This window comes from Aquarana catesbeiana, linkage group LG11 (genome assembly GCF_042186555.1).
Source record: "Aquarana catesbeiana isolate 2022-GZ linkage group LG11, ASM4218655v1, whole genome shotgun sequence".
Classification (NCBI taxonomy): Eukaryota; Metazoa; Chordata; class Amphibia; order Anura; family Ranidae; genus Aquarana; species Aquarana catesbeiana.
In genome coordinates this window covers 120,044,699-120,064,545 of record NC_133334.1, presented here as the reverse complement: position 1 = coordinate 120,064,545, position 19,847 = coordinate 120,044,699, and the positions used below count along the sequence as shown (strand labels likewise).

The following is a 19,847-nucleotide window of genomic DNA, read 5'->3' as shown; positions in this document are numbered from 1 at the left end:
CATGCATCACCACCACCTTCTGAAATGGTCACTCACCAGAGCCTAAAAAAACTTTGCCTTTGGTTCATATTGGGATAACCACTCCACTTTCCTGGCGTTTCTCCAACTAGATTGCGACTAGTTACTCCTCAAATCTTGGTATCTCATAAGAAGTAAGTAGCCATCATTGTGCAATATGCTTTTGTAAAATCTATTTAAACCAACAAGGTAAACATCCCCAGTTGTAAAAATGTACACTCACAATTTCAAGTGCCTTTGGACCGGCACTGAGTCATTCCAGCAGTGTGTCTTTTAGGTTTGTTCCACTGCTTCGTCTCCCGGGATCGGCGTGCGATCCAAGCCTCGATCTGGTACGGGTTGGGACAGGAAGTGATGTCAGCGATTACCCAGACACCCCTACGCGTTTCACATACATGCGTCATCAGGAAGCTTCCTGATGACGCATGTATGTATGCGAAACGTGTAGAGGCTTCTGGGTAATCGCTGACGTCACTTCCTGTGCCGACTCATACCAGATTGGAACACACGCCGATCCCGGGAGATGAATCGGCAGAACGAACCTAAAAAAAACACTCCTGGAATGACTTAGTTGCCGGTCCAAAGGCACTTGAAATGTCATCCCCCACAGATGGGGAAAAAAACTGAGAGGGGTTTTAATCCTCCCCTTCTCTGTCCAAAATGGGGAAAAAAGTTGGCATTAGATGTACTTTAACCACTTGCTTACTGGGCACTTAAACCCCCCTCCTGACCACACCAATTTTCAGCTTTCAGCGCTGATGCATTTTGAATGACAATTGCGCAGTCATACAACACTGTACCCAAATGAAATTTTTATCATTTTTTCCCACAAATAGAGCTTTCTTTTGGTGGTATTTGATCACCTCTGCGTTTTTTTTATTTTTTATTTTTTTTAAAGTTAAAAAGACCGAATTTTTAAAAAAATTTTTTATATTTTTTTATATTTTGTTATAAAATTTTGCAAACAGGTAATTTTTCTCCTTCATTGATGTATGCTGATGAGCCGGCACTGAGGGGCACCGATAGATGGCAGTGATGGGCACTGATGGGTGGCAATAATGGGCACTGATCGGCACTGGTTGGCTACAATGATAGGCAGCACTGCTAGGTGGCACTGATTGGCACCACTGGTGGGCATTGATAGGTGGCACTGGTGGGCACTGGCCGGTGGCACTGCAAGGGGGTACTGGTGGGCACAGATGAGGCAGAATTGCCTCTTCCTCTTCGGGACCAATGTCCCTTGCACATAAGTGATCGCCTTTTTTTTTCTCAGCGTGAGGAGAAAGAAAAACGATTACCGAGCTTTTGTTTACATCATGTGATCAGCAGTCATTGGCTGACAGCTGATCACGTTGTAAGGGGCCGGAAAACAGCCCCTTACTCGGATCTGTGATCACTCGACTCTCAGTGACTCGGTGATGACATCACGCGCCGCGAGCGGCCTGCAGTGCGCGCGCAGGGAGTGTGCAAAGGGGAGGACGTCATATGACGGCCTCCCGGAAATTCAGGTCCGTGCTATGGCCGTCATTCAGCTATAGCGCGGACGCCAAGTGGTTAATTATAGCTCTCCTCAAATCAGTAGGCCCATAGTGAAAATGTAAAGGTTTCTGTGGTCCATATGGGGTATACAGGTGTGGCCCTGTGCTTTTCCTGTTGGACACAAAATAAAATAGCTGATTGAAATACAGCTATCCACTTATCTCTGCACTAGAAATGGTAACCATAATAAAAGTTCTGAAAAACAAACCCTTCCTCCTGAGAGTGATGGCCTGAGGGTGCCACATGACGGTTGTCTAATCCTCTTGAAAAAAACAGACTAGAAGAAGGGAGGGTGGGGGACACGTAATTGGGCAGCTGTAATTCTGATGCCTTCTAGCCTGTCTTCATTTTCTAATGACATTTTTCCTACCTTGTAGAACGAGTGCCCCATGTAAAGGCTTACGATGAAGAGAGTGTAGCCTCTCTGAGCACCATACAGGATGAAACTCAGGACAGCTTTCAACTGGACAATGGAATCTCAAGCTCAAACTGTCTCGCCCAAGGGGGATATATGTTTGCAGCTGCGCACTGGCCAAAGGTAACTGACATGTGCCATACTGCTATCTTTTATTAAAGTTTTAGGGCAATTTTATGACAATTATGCAGTTTCATATAGTTTTTTTTTTTTTTTTTTATAAGCCTAAATAGCTCATTCATTGTTACTTGTTTGCATAATAGCACATGCTTTCAAAAACACAAATACAAGGATTTGCAAATCATAAAAACAATTGAAGGGCTCATGCACATGGGCGGTTTGGCTCATAGAGCTTTTTTAAATGAATCTGGTGTTTTTGGGTGCAAGAGAGGCAGAGATATAACTTGCTGCCAGCAGGGTATGAACATAAATGACAGGCTGAAATACGTGGCAGGTGGACGCTCTCACAAGCAGTACTAACATTTTAGAGACTAATGTGTTCAGGGACATGTCCCAGACATGGATTTCATAAGTTCGGGAAATACGTCTGTCTGTAAATATAAGTGCCTCTCAAAACAGGGTCCAGACACCATGTATTTCAGCCTGTTATTTATTTTGCTAGGCTGCTAGAAGTGGCTGTGCACTGCCCCTGTGCCTCCCTTGTACCCCAAAACACCCGGTTTTTATGCTCTGAGTGATGGTGCCTTTTTTCCATGAGCCCTAAAGCAAATGAGTGAAATTAGACCTGATAAATTAGTCCTTATATTTACAGAGTCACTCGATCAGCTAGATCAGGGGTCAGCAAACTTTTTCCACTTAAGGGCCGGATACAATGTATGTAAATGCACGGAGGGCCACATTCACCTGCTAATAAATAAAGATAATAATAACCCTAACATAGTAATAATAACAGTACAAGTTTAGCTCACTTTAAGGTGCTTCACTATTACAAAGCCAGTTCATGAGCATGTGGCTGGGGATATGGATTTTATTGCCGCTCCCCATCCTAGCACCCAAGGGTGGCTGACGCCAGCCCTGCCAGCCAGCATGGTCTGAAGAAGTGGTCCCTGTCCCCAGGTGAGAAGGGGTCCCTGTCCCCAGGGGTCATGGGGTTTCTGTCCCCAGGGGTGATGGGGTCCCTAATAGGGACCACCCCATTGCAGTGTTTTCTGTACCTCATAGCAGTGCCCTCTGTCCCCTTCACATCACTCCCATAGTGTTCTCTGCCCCCCTCCCCCATAGCAAGTTTCCTGTGCCCCCAAAGCAGTGTCCTCTGTACCCCCCATAGCGTCCTCTGTACCCCCCCATAGTGTCCTCTGCCCCCCTCCACCCCACACACACTGTGTAGGTAGAAGTCTCCTACTTTACACAGGTGTACAGCAGAACAGAGATCGATATCACAGGGCTGGATGGGGGCGGGAACTGCTGGTTAACTTTTCACATTAACAGGCTGGTGATCGATTGCTAGGATCACCCGGCAACCAGTCACCTGCTGTGTAATGTAAAAAGTTAACTCCAGTGGTTCCCACCCCCATCCAACCCTGTGATATCGCCGCTGTCCAATAAAGAGGACAGCGGCAAAAATGTCTGCAGGCAGGGTGCCCGTGAATTAATCATGGGCATGGACGGGCCAGACATCTGGTGGTGGCGGACCGGGGGTTGGTAGCAAATAGTAATGAACACTAGAAAATGATAATTCTGCATTAAGTGAGTAGTTTATGATGTGAATGTACAATGAATATGTAAAGCGCTGCGTAAATTGACGGCGCTATATAAGTACCTGAAATAAATAAATAAATAAAATAAGAGACGCTGTAAATCTACCTTTTTTTTTTTTTTATCCAAAAGTTTGAAAGCTGGAACACTGTCTTGTGTGAGAACATGCATATACTGTACTGTACACACCAATGTGTATTCACTTTTACATCCCTCACGTTTATCCTTGCTGTAAATTGTCAGCTACTTACAGTTCAGTGATGGTTACAGTGGAGGGGCTGGGATCCAGAACACTGAGCCCCAGTTTGGTGATTATCCTTCTTTGGTAATAATTGGCTAAAAAAAACAATATTGCCTAAACATAAGTTGTCATAAAAGGTTATAATTTATAACTTGTCATTAAATCATGCCTTAGGAAGAAGAACATTAAAGTGTATCTTTGAGCTTCATGAAGAGGGCACCTTGGCCATGGAATCGCAATACATGTGCTTTTGCTGCAGCCTGCCCATTTCTACTGCCTTTGCCTCCCTGTTGAATAGTAAGGCAGGCCATAGATGGTGTGATTTTCATTCCTGCAACCACGGGTTGCAGGAAAGAAAATCACTTGATTCCCCCATCAGCACAGTCAGTGTTGATGGGGGAATCCCTCCTGCAGAACTATTGTGTTCTCCCAGCAATTGTAAACACATAAAATCTAAGAATGGGACTTTGGAGGCACAACAGTATTATACTACAAAAAATAGATTTGTTTGGGATTTTTTTTTATTAAAGTATAAAAAGACAATGAACAAACATAGAAGTATTAAAAACAATTCAGGCTAGACATAAAACCTGGTATTTGTACACCATGAGGATCCTATCCGGCAAGCTTGTGTGAAATTTAAGGGAAATATAGACATATAATCAAGGCACTTAATCCAAATGGAGGAGAATATACTTCCCCAAACATAAAGCAAAGAACGATCATAAGGCTATAGTGGACAAGATGCTGCAGGTCTGGTGATCCAAGGTGTGATGCTCTCTAGTTGCTCTACATGTTTCACGTTGACAAAGAACGCTTCTTCAGGAGCTAGAGATTCTATTTAGGGCACATAAAAAGGACAACAAAACATCACAATAATATCAAAAAATAAATTTGCTGCAGATAGAGGGTATACGTATGTAAAAATCTCAATATTGAAAATGCAACCACCCCCAAGTATAATGACTTATGGGACAGACCCTATGAAAGATTATGGTCTCCAAAAGAAGTAAAGCACAGCCCCGGTGGTCAGGGTCAACCAACCCAAGGGACACAGAAGGCACCAATCGTATGAAATAAGAAGGGTAAATAGGAAAGGGTAAATTCGGGTAAAAACTATAGAGTTATAAATGTGGTCAAATATAAACATGAATTGATTGGACCAAGAACAAAAAGAGAGAGGAAAAAACAACAGGGAAGGGGGGGGGGTAGGGAAAAGGGGGAGAGAAAGGGAAGAGAAATAGAAAAAGGGACAGAACAGATGGGGAATTCTTAGATTTTATGTGTTTACAATTACATTATTGGGGACGCTGGCACAAATTGCTACTGAGTACCTACAGAGTCACCCTGGTTTTTTGGAGTACTTTAGCACTAGGTCTTCTTGTCTGGTGTTCTCTCAGCAGATAGGCATGGGGAAGCCGTCTCTGCTAGGAGAACACAGTGATTATTGCTAGTGGCAATAATCACATGCCAAAAATCCAATATGCTGTTTGTACCCAAGACAATCAATACATTCAGCCTGTCCTTAGATGGTTTTAAGTGTGATGGACAGCCTAAAGTTGGCCGTAAATGTTTTGAGTCTCGGTCGGTTCAGCAGTAATGAGGTGAGAAGAACGGGAAGGAACAGGCCACAGCATGACTATGAAAGGTCTGGTTGCTGTTTGCATAAATATGGTTCCAGAGGTACAGGGGCCCTTTGAAAATTAACTATTCATTTGTACACACCCTGTGATCATTTAACATCTTCATGGCACAGGCAAAGTACATAAGCACAAAATTCACTCATCAATACATATAAAATTAGCTGCTCACAACGTTGACATTTTGTTTTCAAAGCCACTGTTTGGCAGAAACGCTAAATGTCCTCATCAGGTTTTGGCTTAGTATATTTCCAGAAGCATGCTTGTGACACAGGTTTCTGTAAATATTCAGGACCATACTGTGTACCATTGGGGAATTTTCCCTTCCCTTCCTGTTGAAGTAATGCAACAGGAAGTTGGAGGAAATCTCCCAACGTAAGGGAAATTCCCCACTTTAGGCAGTTGACCCTGGAACAGGTGTCACCATTCATTTTGGAGACAACTCTAAAATGTATGGATTTCCCTTCACTTTTTTGTTGACAATGGTAACCAATACAAATAGAGGGGTGAATCTCCCCAATGGGGGCACATACAGCAATAAGAAAAAAATCCTAGGCTGTCTAACTTCTCTCTACTTTATTCAAAAGACAAAAACAAAGGGTCTTACCTAGATATGCACTTTAATTCTCTTATACAGCAAGATACAGCCGCTGCTCCCAATTTGACAGCCATGCAGGTGCAGGAACCTGATATGACCGTTATTTATTTTCATGTTTTTAACGTGTTAATAAACCCGCAACAGTAAAATCAGTCTGCATATGCAGTAAAGCATGCTTGTTATACTCACTGTGGAACCTAAGGGGTTAATCATCTGCATGGTGTAAAAAAGCAGTTTAATCCAGTCCTTCCTGATCCTCCCCTTCTTCCCCTTCTTCCACAGTTCCCAATCCATCTGCTGATATCTTGGGGGCATCCATCTGAGTCTTGGCTTGGGGGCACTCTGCACATGCTCAGATTGATGTATATTGTTAGAGGGTTTTTTTTTTGGGGGGGGGGGGGTGATCAGTACAGGGCCAATAAGCATTGTCCAGACAGAGGGTCAGGGGTCATACAGCCTCATAGAACAGTCAGAGGAGAATTAAATCACCTACAAGCTTTAACCGGTGCTCAGCCAGACTCTGATAGAAGTTACAAGACTGCTATATACTGCTGATAAGAAAAGGTATTTAGCAGTTTATATTTCAGAAAATAATTGCTTTTTCATGTTTTGTGGGAGACCAGATCTAGTGAATGCAGGGTCCTGGGTTCAGTAACACTTTAAAAAATGGCTGCAATCAGAGATTTTATTTAACCAGGAGAGTCTAGACGAAGACTCTGCCATAAGAGAATCCAGTCAAGGTTAGGCTTACTGAACTGGCTAGCTGGAATTGGCTATCTTCCGCTGTAAGCCTTACGTCAATGGCAGCAAAAGGGTTAATGAGGTATTGAAAAACAAAAGATGTTGTAGGGGCTTTTGGTGGAGTCAGAACTGCTTCTCTCCTCAAACAAGTTAATGGGAATGCAAAAGCAGCTTGAAGAAGGGCAAATGCACCTGATTGTAAAATGTGAATAAACTCAAAATATCTCATACTGATGTCAAATGCAAGCAGAATGTACCTTAAAGCAAGCTGCATTTGCCTATTGGCACAAGCCCAAAGCCTGATGACACAAGCATTAGAGTATCTCTGGACATATTTATTTCCCGTGTAAGTAAATGTACTGTACTAATGCTAACATTGAGGTGGAGCTCGTGAAGCTGGGTGTGATCAACTTGCATGCCTGAACTATAAATGTAAATGATACATTATTTGCTTTGATTATTGCTGAGAATGACAGTGTATGTTTAAACTGTTAACTTAATTAAAACACAAAGTTTCACCAGCAGGTTAATTTTAAAAAAAATTATTTCTGCAGGATCGTGTAATAATTAACAGATTGGACAGCATTTGCCAAGCAGTATTGAAAGGAAAATGGCCTACGCCACGAAAAACCTATGATGGGGTCCGAGTGGTGACCTTCTACACCAATCAACTACTAGATAGCCCTGGGGCTGCCACAGAATACAGTGAATCAGGTGTACAGCCCCCCACCTGTGTGGCCATCAAAACTGAACCCTGCCAATCACCACAGATGTCAAAGGTGAAGAAGCATGTACCAGAAAAGGAGTTTACAGTGAAAATCAATGACGTATGTTTATTTTTTTCTCTTGCCCTGGGACCTGGTTGCTGTGTGCAGCATGCTCATTCTCCAACTGGCTGCCTGCTCTTTTCTTACTACTTAACTCCTCCAATTTTTTGGAGTTGATCTTGCTTTTTTTGTGCCGAATTTAAGCTCATTGTGCTTGGACCTGCAAAACATTAATATGACCTGTGATTTTACATGGCTAGTTTCCAGCCATCTGGATTTGCTACCATTTTATGCTTCCACAAGGTGCTCTTTATTGCACTGCCTTTAAGCGCCATTTTTGTGTGTTTTGTTTTTTTCCCTGGCTGTTTTTAATATTTTTAGCATGCATTTCCACATGCTTCGCAGAGACCTGCATTTTTATATATGGCAAACTGACATGCTTTTCTACCAAGAGTATAAAGTAATTGCAGTTAGTAATAAGCTTTTGCACAATATGCCTAAACACAGCTTTCCTACTATATAATAGGTATACGGTGTGAAAAGCTAGTAGGCAAATGAAAAAATACTTCATGGATGAAAAGAGGAATATGCTTTAGGCCTCCCTTGTTTAGTAAGCAAGGTTTTTCTTGCCCAAACTCCCCTCTTAAAGTGAATCTGCCACAAATCTAAAAAATTCAGACTAAGCATATGATCACAAAATACATAAGCAAAGGTTACCTTTAAAGTGTATGTCCAGCCATTATTAATGACAGAGCAACCATTAGATCCAGGGAAACTGGTAAATGCATTTTAATTTAAATCTCAACCTTACATGTAAACTTTGAGCTCAGCCACAACCCCTTAGTTTTAAAGGCCACCCACTTGGTCAATGAGACCACCTTCTACATAACAGGAAACACCTGTTTTTCACATGCGGTTTTCATGGAAGGTAACCTCTGCCAATGCATGTTATGTTTTCCTCATGTGCTCAGTTTGGGATGCCCATTGTTTATGACAATTTCTGCAAGCAAAATGTAGGCCTTCATCAGGCTTCTGTTTGCCTAGCTTATCCAGACTTTGTTCCTCCATTCAGGCAACCCTGAGAATGGCCATGGACAAGATGATTTTTTTATCCTGATATAACAAAAATTAGATGATACAAACAAAATAAAAATTTTGATATTTTAAAATGCAAAAAGTGGCTATGTTGGTGATGTAGCAGATTTTAGTTCGGATATGTCTTTATTCAGTTTTATATTTTCAGTTTCAAAACTGTACAATGGTCACTAGTCAAAATTCAAACAAAGGAGGAGGTTGAGTAAGAAAGAAAGAAAGAAATGAAGTAGAGGCAGGAGGGGAAAAAGGTGCAAAGGGATAATCGTCAAACCCCATCTTACCGAACATTTCCAATAACTGGGCAGTGATAGGATCTTTTAACAGAGACCACAATATTTGAACCAGAAGTGTGGGAGGGGGCCCAGAAAAGATCATCTAAGTATATTGGAAATAGAGCTTGGTGATTAGCATCCCATTAAGTCTTTGAAAGAAGCAGATTCAAGTAGAGTAGGTCTTGAAAGATGGGGGCATGTGTCTTTTGAGCTTGTAGATGAAGCTATGGAGTTATATAAAGATAAACCAGTCCGAGGGTTGTTATTTTTACAGTCAATGCAGGGGGTACCTAAGTCATGGAGAGTTCAGTAATTACATGACAAAGTTGTGGCCATAATGCCTTGAAAAAAATGTAACACTTCAGGAGTCTCTAGTCCTGTGCCAAAGGCATTCTTGTCAAATAAGGAAGTGAGGATGCCAGGGAAATGACATAGGGATGGTACAAACTGGTCCCATAACAAACCAGGGGAGACGTGTCAGGTAAGGGAGAGAATCATGATAAGGAAGGTGTCAGGCTTAACCATGAGGTCAAATCCAGGTAACGGGGGTATTGTTCTAGTTGGATCACTCGCTTAACATAACCACTGTAAATCCATTCAGCAAGTCTTTTGGGAAAAGCTGCCTTGTGATAGAGCTTGTAGTCTGGGAGTCCCATTCTGCCTTCATGTTTAGGTTTCAGGAGTATGAAATATTTAAATCTAGGCATTTTGTCCCCCACAAAAACTCAATAACGTGAGATGGCAGATGGGCAAAAACAGTTTGGCAGGTATTATGGATATGTCCTTGAAGACCAGATACTATATCCTTCTTTAGGGTATTAAGTCTACCAGACCACAATTTTTTTAAGTTTTCCAATTGGAAGATCTTGAGTAATTTTAGTTAAGATTGCCGGTTAAGGATATATAGGGGGTTCCCAGATAGGTGATAAAATCTTGTTTTCAATTTGAAAGGTAATATGTTTTGTAAGTGGACCCATGTGGTTTTGGGAAGGGTGATTTTTAAAATTTTACATTTAGTAGTGTACACTTTGAAATTGTTGAAATCGCCAAGGAATTTGAATTTCTGCAGAGCAGTGGGAAGACTAATGATTGGTTGTGAAAGGAACAGTAGTAAGTAATCAGCACAAAGAGCTAGCTTATGACTTTCCATACAATCCTGGAGGCCTTTAATAGATTAATTGGCACGAAGTGTTATGTCCAGGTATTCCATCACCGGGACATAAACGGTGATAGTGGGCAGCCTTGGCGGGTGCCATAATGTATGTAGAAAAGGTCAGAGAGGATGTTGTTTAATCTACCCAGTGTCAATGGTTCGTCATAAAACACTATGATCTTATGGGGGAGGAAGTTGCCTACTCCAATTCGATGGAGAAGAGCTTCTACAAAAAAGGCCAACTAACTCGGCTGAATGCCTTCTCGGTGTCGTCTGTGAGGTGGCAGAGGATGTAGCAGTTTTTAAACAGATCTCTGGGACTGTTCTTATTGATAACACTCCTATGTAAGGATCATTTACTGACAATGTTTTATACCCTTTTGAAAATATCAGTTGACTTCTACCAGTCTATTAATTTTTTTTTTAAATGCTTCTCTAAAGGAAGAAAAAAAGATTGTTGAAACACATGAAAAGCTGTTCTCTCTGGTTAGCTTAAAGCAGAACTAAATGCTTCACCAGGAAGTAAAGGTATTTTAGCAGAAGAGATTTGCAAAGTCGCTCTTGCCAAAAATAACTTTTCTCCAGCTCCTGGTGATTCTCTTGTGTTCTCTGCACACTGCATGGACAAGTTTACTTCCGCTTTAACTCACTAGAGGTCCTAGGTAAAAATCAGGTTGGTAGAGGAATACAGGGAGGGCCAGTGCAGCCTATGGCAACGTGAACCAGGTACTTGGACTAGTATGGCAAAGTACAGATCTTTTTAACATCAGTGGCAGCAGTACAAGGAAAAAACATGAATGAAGCATGTAGAGTCTATGGCCATATTTAGGAGTGACTGACTTAGAGGATGTGTCTGGATAATGTCTGATACAACAACAAAATACCAACTAACCGGTTATTTAGTGGAACTCTAATTATAGCTATCATTTGTATGTCATGCCTCAATTTTAATGTTCCAGTCCTTGTAGTAGGCCAGTAACGAATGTATCCCTTAGAATTTAATTATGAGCAGTTTCAATGAGACAATTATCTGATTCTTATGATACAATATGTCATTAACACTAAGGGAATTCATTATAACGGAGCGTTTTTACTGCTTTCACTGGAGTGTTTATTCCACACCGCACCTAAATTCAGAAAATACAGACCATGGCGTAGAGCCTTCTGTTTCCAATGTTGTGTATAATCCTGTAGGGAGCACTCTGATATTCGCTAAGAGGCCAGGCATGTGATATTGACAGGTCATACAATAAGGCTTTTCTATTTTTTCTCATTCATTAATTTGAACGGAGCTTTGCATTCTTTGGAGCCCTAAAACAAACAAGTAATGCACATTTTTAACTTTGTAGTGTAAAAGTCTTCCCATAGTTAATTCAAAGTATAACAATTTGGGCATACTCCTTCACTGTTCTTTATTGACTTAAGATTCAATCTGAAACAAAATCTGTATGTGACCAATATAGATGAGGGGAAATTTCTTTGAAACATTGTCTTTCTTGCCTAAAATCTGACCGATATAAAGCTTTAAAGTTCTGCTACTGGACTTTTATTCACTAACAGTTGGTATGATGTTTTATGTTATGTTGTAGCTTAGAGCCTCTCATTAATCCAGATGTGTTACCTTTTAGGAAGGTGGCTTAAAGCTGACATTTCAGAAACAAGGGATTCCTCAGAAGAGGCCTTTGGATGGTGAAGAGGCAATGGGACAGCAGCAGTATTTGGCTCGACTGCAGGATCTTCAGAATGCCTCTGAGGCCAGTCTTGTAACATTTCCAAAACCCTTGGCAGCATCAGGTAAAAAGCAGTTTATTTGGCTGGCCTAAGAAATCCAGGCAAACCGCTATATAAAATGCGTATTTCTGTTCATCCAGTTTAGAGATTTACCCAGCTTTAGCACAGAACACAGCCTCCTTTTCTCTGCTGTTATTTAAAGTGGATGTAAACCCAATGTCATCCTTTCTAAACTACTGCCATAGGGGTTATCTATAAGGATATACATGCCTCCTGCATGTATCCTTACCTGTCAAATGTCTCCCCTCTGTCTGTTATTAGACCCGAAAAACTGCAGATTCTGTGGGTGGGTCTGTTGCCTGGAGCTCGGTGGGTGGAGTCGTGATGTCAGTAGACTCCCCGCCCACCTCTACACTCCCCTTGTCAATATGCATTTTCTCCTGTGTATATTTATTTCACTGAACTTCTGCTATGATCTCTAACATCCATTGAAAAGACAGGAAAGTAACCACATGACTTCAGCATGCCAAATCATGCTAAGATGTGGAACAGCCAATCCTTGCAGAGCTGCTAAAGAAAGGAGTGGGGGAGGGAATTAAAAAATAATGCATGTCTTAGGCTAGTGCACGAGATATGTAAATCACCTGTCACTCACAGCAAGGGGGAGGATTTGACAAAGTTTTTCTCAGTTTGTCAAGATTTATCTCACTGAACAATAAAAGAGGATTGCTCAGAGCTGGATTAACTCTGTGTGACAAGACTGGGCTCAAATGATAGGAAATCTTATCCTCTACTGTATGATTTAAAAAAAATAAATAAAATTTCGGGCTTACATCCACTTTAAGTAACACTTTCAGGACTTGTTCCTCCCCCATCACATGACCAGACACTATAGAAGAAGCAACAGATCAGCTCTTCAGTCTATCACTCTGCTTTCAGTACTTTCTTAGCATGTGGCCATTGCAGCACAACTATTTGGTGCTGATTTTCTCTCTCCCAGCCTGAGCTTTGCTGTATAGTATGGTCTGCAAGATGCGGATATTCAGATTTCATTATTATATTCCTGAGATCTGCCTGCAGCATATCCTTCCCAGAATGCTGTGGGAAGGCACAGACTACGTCAATAGTGCTTAAGCTAAAAAACTAAGTGAGGAGCTGATCACAGTTAGAGCTTCTTTTTAAATAAATGCAGCAGTGTTGATTACTATTACATAACTTTTCCGAAAGGGGGGGAGGGGGGGTTAGGAATGACAGACAGAGACGATTAGTCAGATTTGGGTTGACCTTAATGTTTGAATGAATATGAAACTGCATTCTTTTTGTGTGTTTTTTTTTTTTTTTATCTGCCTGGAGTTCAGCTTTGAACTAGCTGGGAGAAGTCACTGCTAAATATTTAATATAGGAGAAGGGTCCAATCCCGTCCTAATCCCAGCTTCTCTCTCCAGTATGTCTGTGACCTGGAAGCTTTGGTGTTCAGATATTTCCAACTTCAGGAGCTGCATCTCCTTTCCAGATCAATGACTCAAGCGAGCTGCCTTACAGCACCTTAAAAACAATAACAATCGCAGTTTCCATGTAAAGATCAAGCTAAAGCATATTCTAAAAAACTGTTATTAGGTTGCTAACACTATTCATGCATACATTAAAATGTAGTTATTTTTAGAAAGCTTAACCTGTATTGTAAGTGATGGTCTTTTAAAATGAAACAAACTCAGAACGTTATTTAAATTATTTTTAATAAGCAAAGCAAGCTCACCCGTCCATCCATGTCTCCATGGTTTATTTAGTTGAAATATCCCCCCACAGCATTTCTAGCCATGGCTTTGTTGAGTAGGGGCAGATGATTCAGGTAGCATTTACCTCCTGGAATCCGTCTGCCCTTAGCTCAGGTAGGAGGGTGTGGTTAGAAAGCCTCTCCTCCAAATGGAGGAAAAATAATGCCCATGTCCTGAGCCCAAAAAAAACAGGAAGCAACTAAAGAGAAAAACATTTAAAACAAGTAAATATAATATACCTTCTTATCTATTTACTAAGGCTGGCAGCATAAGGGTTAAAGTGGTTTCAAAGCCTTTACATGTCTTACCTTAAGACATTCCCTGCATTAAATGTAAAAAATGTTTAGGTAAAAGTATCGCCCCCTCACCTATCTAATACTTACCTGAGTCCTCACTCGATCCAGCATTGTATGGGTCTGCAGAAACGCTCTCCTCTCCCCTCCTGGTCTCACAGGATTTGCTGAGGCAGTGGGAGCCATTGGCTCTAACTGCTGTCAGTCAAATTGTGTAACCAGGGCAGTGGGACTGAGCCATGCTGTCTGTCTATGAAAGCAGCTTCCTATGATTCCACGCTGAGAAGAGGAAGAGCTAGGAGTGTCAGTGGCAGGCTCGAGAAGAGGTGATTTAAGGCCATCCTGTGCAATTCCATTGCACAGATCAGGTATAAACCTGTTTGTTATTTTTAAAAATGAGTTTACAATCACTTTATATTTAAAGTGGAACTAAACTCATCAATTTCCAAAAAAAGTTATATATAGGGCATATCATGTATGGTAACTGTCACAGCTGCTCATGCTCTCAAACAAACTATCAAGCTATCAAATGTTTAGTGTCATACCTCATCATATGTGCAAGACCATGGTAACAGCAGATCAAACAGAGGCTAAGATTGGCGTCTTGCTTCATGGACAGGAGGGTTTAGTTCCACATTATGAAATACTTACCTTAGAACGAAGCTCCCACAGTGCGCCCGGTCACCTCTAAGGGAGCTGACATGTTCCCGCTGCGTTTCTTCCAGGATCGCTGGCTGTGACGCTGTGAGTGCCCGGAGCCACAATGACCTTAGTTCTGGCAGGATACACCGGACCTGCAGAGCGCATGCGCCACTGACGTCAGCAGCTGTATGCAGGGTCAATATCCCCTAAACCTTGCAGGTTTAGGAGATCTTCTTTTAGCCTACAGGTAAGCCTTATTATAGACTTACTTGTAGGTAAAAATCACCAAGCGGGTAATACAACCGCTTTAATAACCCCATACATGGTACATGACGTGGTGTGGTCATTCATAAAGGTCTAATTTTTGATTTTAAGGTACTTCTAATACACTGCCAACTTCTGGTTTGAATGGTATGACATCAGATGCACAGCCAACCATCAAAAAAAGAAGAGGAAGGAGGAAGAACGTAGAGGGAGTTGATATCCTGTTTATGAACCGAAATAAGATGCTAAATCATGTGAGTCAAATTATTCATGGACTAGTTTTGAATGCTTACTGAAAATAGTGAAATATTGAATTTTCTTAACTATAGATTTAATTTGTGTACTACTGTGGCAAGACTTGTTTGCCATATTGGACAGAGATGACAAATGCCCCATCCTGCCATTGTCTGCCACAACATCTATGTGACACCCCCATCAAATAACACTGGACAATAGTTCTGTGATTGGGCATAATGATGATTGGGCATAGTAAATGGCTGTTATATTTGCATCTCCTCCACCCCTCTGAATTGGTATTGACATGAACCTTAACAATGTGGAATCCATAGAAGCCGGTCAGGGGTCAATTTTCATCAACCACTTAAAGACCAGGCCTTTTTCTGACGCTTCTTGCATACATGTAAAAATCTGTATTTTTTGCTAGAAAATTACTTAAAACCCCCAAACATAGTTACATAGTAGGTGAGGTTGAAAAAAGACACATTTCCATCAAGTCCAACCTATGTGTGTGATTTTATGTCAGTATTACATTGTATATCTCTGTATGTTGTTATCGTTCAGGTGCTTATCTAATAGTTTCTTGAAACTATCGATGCCCCCCGCTGAGACCACCACCTGTGGAAGGGAATTCCACATCCTTGCCGCCCTTAGAGTAAAGAACCTTCTATGCAGTTTAAGGTTAAACCTCTTTTCTTCAAATTTTAATGAGTGGGCACGTGTCTTATTAAAATCCTTCCGCGGAAAAGTTTTATCCCTATTGTGGGGTCACCAGTACGGTATTTGTAAATTGAAATCATATCCCCTCTCAAGCGTCTCTTCTCCAGAGAGAATAAGTTCAGTGCTCGTAACTTTTCTTCATAACTAATATCCTCCAGTCCCTTTATTAGTTTTGTTGCCCTTCTCTGTACTCGCTCCATTTCAGCTCATCCATCCTGAGGACTGGTGCCCAGAACTGAACGGCATATTCCAGGTGTGACCGGACCAGAGTCTTGTAGAGTGGGAGAATTACCGCTTTATCTCTTGAGTTAATCCCCTTTTTAATGAATGCCAATATTCTGTTTGCTTTGTTAGCAGCAGCTTGGCATTGCATGCCATTGCTGAGCCTATCATCTACTAGGACCCCCATGTCCTTTTCCATCCTTGATTCCCCCAGTGGTTCTCCTCCCACTGAGTAGATTGCATTCATATTTTTGCCACCCAATTGCATTATTTTATATTTTTCCACATTAAACCTTATTTACCATTAATTTGTTCAAATCTACTTGCAAGGTTTCCACATCCTGCGGAGAAGTTATTGCCCTGCTTAGCTTAGTATCATCCGCAAATACAGAGATTGAGCTGTTCACCCCATCCTCCAGGTCATTTATGAATACATTAAATAGGATTGGTCCCAGGACAGAACCCTGGAGGACCCAACTTTCCACCCCTGACCATTCCGAGTACTCCCCATTTATCGCTACCCTCTGAACTCGCCCTTGTAGCCAGTTTTCAATCCATGTACTCACCCTATGGTCCATGCCAACTGACCTTACTTTGTACAGTAAACGTTTATGGGGAACTGTGTCAAATGCTTTTGAAAAATCCAGACACACCACGTCTACAGGCCTTCCTTTATCTAGATGGCAGCTCATCTCCTCATAGAAGGTTAATAGATTGGTTTGGCAAGAACGATTCTTCATGAATCCATGCTGATTACTGCTAATGATACAGTTTTCATTACTAAAATGAAAATTGTATATAGAACCTTATCATGCCCTCCAAGAGCTTGCATACTATTGATGTTAGGCTAACTGGTCTGTAATTCCCAAGGATGTATTTTGACCCTTTTTTAAATATTGGTGCTACATTGGCTTTTCTCCAATCAGCTGGTACCATTCCAGTCAGTAGACTGTCAGTAAATTTTAGGAACAATGGTATGGCAATTACTTGACTGAGTTCTCTAAGGACCCTCGGGTGCAAGCCATCTGGTTCCGGTGACTTATTAAGACTTGAAGTTTTTCAAGTCTAGTTCTAATTCTGTCCTCTGTTAGCCATGAGGTTGCTTCCTGTGATGTGTCATGAGGATAAACACTGCAGTTTTGGTTACTGAAGCCGCCCGTTTCCCTCGTGAAGACTGAGGAATATATTCAAGACCTTCGCCATCCTTTTTTAACCAGATTCCCTTCCTCATTCTTTATGGGGCCAATATGGTCTGTCCTCCCTCTTTTAATGCTTGTATACTTAAAGAATTTCTTGGGGTTTTTTTGTTCTCCTCAGCTGTGTGTCTTTCCTGTTCTATCTTAGCCGCTCTATTTGCAGCCTTACATTTCTTGATGCATTCTTTGTAAAGTCTGAATGCTGATTATGATCCCTCAGCCTTTTTTGAAGGCCTTCTCCTTTGCTTTTATATGCATTTTTGCTTTGTAGTTAAGCCATCCAGGACTTCTGTTCTCTCTTTTAAATTTATTTCCCAATGGGATACATTGGCTAATGCCCTTATTTAATATGCTCGAAAAGCAAACCCATCTCTCCTCAGTGTTCTTTGTTCCTAAGATTTTATCCCAATTTATATCTTCTAGCAAGGTTCGTAGTTTAAGGAAGTTGGCTCTTTTGAAATTCAGTGTCTATGTATTCCCCCTTATGTTTCCTATTTGTGTGATTTATACTGAAGCTAATTGACCTGTAATCTCTGTTTCCTAAATTGCCCCTTATTTTCACATCTGTGATCGGGTCTATATTGTTGGTAATCATTAGGTCTAGTAACACTTTGTTTCTAGTTGGTGCGTCTGCCATCTGACCCACGAAACTGGCGAGCCTTAGCCGAATGCGCGGTTCCTTCCGCCCAGTCTATGTCTGGATAATTAAAATCCCCTATGATAACATAATAAACGTGATATATTTAAAGGCAGAGGCCCTAGCCTAGAGAAATGAAATAGGGGTGTGGCAATTTTTTATGTCACATGGTATTTGTGCAGCAGTTTTTCAAGCTCTCAGCCTAAGCAAAATTAGAGATAATGCGTGCAACATTTCTAAGGGCCACATTTTACCACACTGTTTGCTCAACACTGTAATATATAATATATTGTATTACAAATGTAATATATTGCAGGTACTTATTGTTTCAATCTTTACATGTCTTTATTACTATCTTAGCTTGAATTACATTCATTTTCTTAACACACTTTTTTTTCATTGGGGTATGTACAGGGGAGCTGCTTTGTTCTGGTAGTTTTTTTTTCCTCAGTTAATTTGTTCATTCAGAGCTACATTCTAAGCCATTCTAACGTAATGCCGAACATTCACACAAGCAATTGATTTTTTGTGTTGCAGGTGAACCCAGCTGTGGATCCTTCCTTATCTCAGCATTTACCTGGCCCTCAGGTGCTTCCGGGAGCACTGGACGCAGACAGCCCTGTCCCGGTCATTAACTTAAAGGATGGCACAAGGCTAGCAGGGGACGATGCACCAAAAAGAAGGGATCTAGAGAGCTGGCTTAAAGCACACCCTGGTTATGTAGAAGACCGGGGGGCTTCTATCCCTGTAAGTTGTTTTGGTGCAAAACCTTTTAGTATTTATATCGTAGTATTACAGAAACAAATTTTTACAGAAACAAATTGCCCTTTGACTTCGCTTTGGAAACTGATGTTTAAAGAGAATATGCCACTTTGCCCATTTACAGTAAAGGGACAGGTTGTCATGATTAGGCCACAGAAGCCCTGTATCTATATAAGCTCCATTTCAGCCTGAGCTTATAAAGGGTTAATGACCTTTTCCACTCCCATACATGCCTGTGTTCCAGCCTGCTGATTGGCAACTAAGGCCCAAGCCCTCCGTGCTGAGAGGAAGGGCAATAGATTGCATGCTACCTTATACCAGAAATGCCAGCTATTGTTCACTTCTCCTGAAGACGAGCATGCTGATGTGAGTAAATGTTAAATAATATGTGTTTCTGTTCAGAGGATGCAGCTTCATGACGGTAGACCCAAACAGAAGAGACACAGATGTCGAAATCCTAATAAACTGGATGTGAACAGCCTTACTGGAGATGAACGTGTTCAGCTCATCAACAAGAGGAACGCCAGGAAGGCAAGTGGACCTAATTTCTGGCCATCCATATGTGACCTGATATTTACAAATAAAGCAGATAATTGTCTTTTGTGGTAATTGCGCATTGTAGACATAAAAGCTAAGCAATCCCAAGGAAGTTTTGAAGGTGCCTTGTTAATATTTTAAGTGGTAATAAACCCAAAAACAAAAAATATATATTGCAGCTTACCAAACCTTTTAATGTGCTGGCTGCTATAGTTTTCCCTTTTTTTTTTTTTTTTTTTTTTTGCCTGGTGATCCAGCCAGTAACACACTTTGTCTTTTTTTTGTCCCACATGGGACATAGCATGGTGAGAGGCAGAGTGGCAGGTGAAGGCCCTGTCCGTCGGGTGTCTCCACCGCCACACATCGGTCAGGCCGTAAAGCGACACCCATTTCGACAGAGGAGAGTCCACACCGGCCCCCTGAGATAGCCTATCCATAGATGGGTTCGGAACCATGTTGAAATCACCAGCAAAGATAAGGTTGTCAGTGGAGTACATAGAGAGGAGAGGAATTAGGAGTTTTAAAAGGGCAGTTGAGGCCAGTGGTGGCATATAAAGACCAGGAATTATTATTTCAATAGTATCTATAACGACATGTAGTAGCGCGTACCTCCCCTCCGGGTCCACTTTAACATCC

General features: G+C 41.4%; 1 protein-coding gene across 5 annotated transcripts in view; it reads left to right on the top strand.

Annotated features, from left to right (window-relative positions):
• Window positions 1-19,847, top strand: part of CHD9 (chromodomain helicase DNA binding protein 9) — a 343,123-nt gene that overhangs the window by 307,464 nt on the left and 15,812 nt on the right. For 4 of the 5 annotated variants that reach the window (XM_073604966.1, XM_073604967.1, XM_073604970.1 and 1 more), the window contains 6 exons: window positions 1,935-2,095; window positions 7,463-7,735; window positions 11,824-11,989; window positions 15,012-15,154; window positions 18,450-18,659; window positions 19,077-19,205. In XM_073604966.1, the coding sequence (XP_073461067.1) occupies window positions 1,935-2,095; window positions 7,463-7,735; window positions 11,824-11,989; window positions 15,012-15,154; window positions 18,450-18,659; window positions 19,077-19,205 (1,082 nt within the window). The remainder of the gene's footprint in view (window positions 1-1,934; window positions 2,096-7,462; window positions 7,736-11,823; window positions 11,990-15,011; window positions 15,155-18,449; window positions 18,660-19,076; window positions 19,206-19,847) is intronic. The other variant, XM_073604968.1, reaches the window with a different exon arrangement.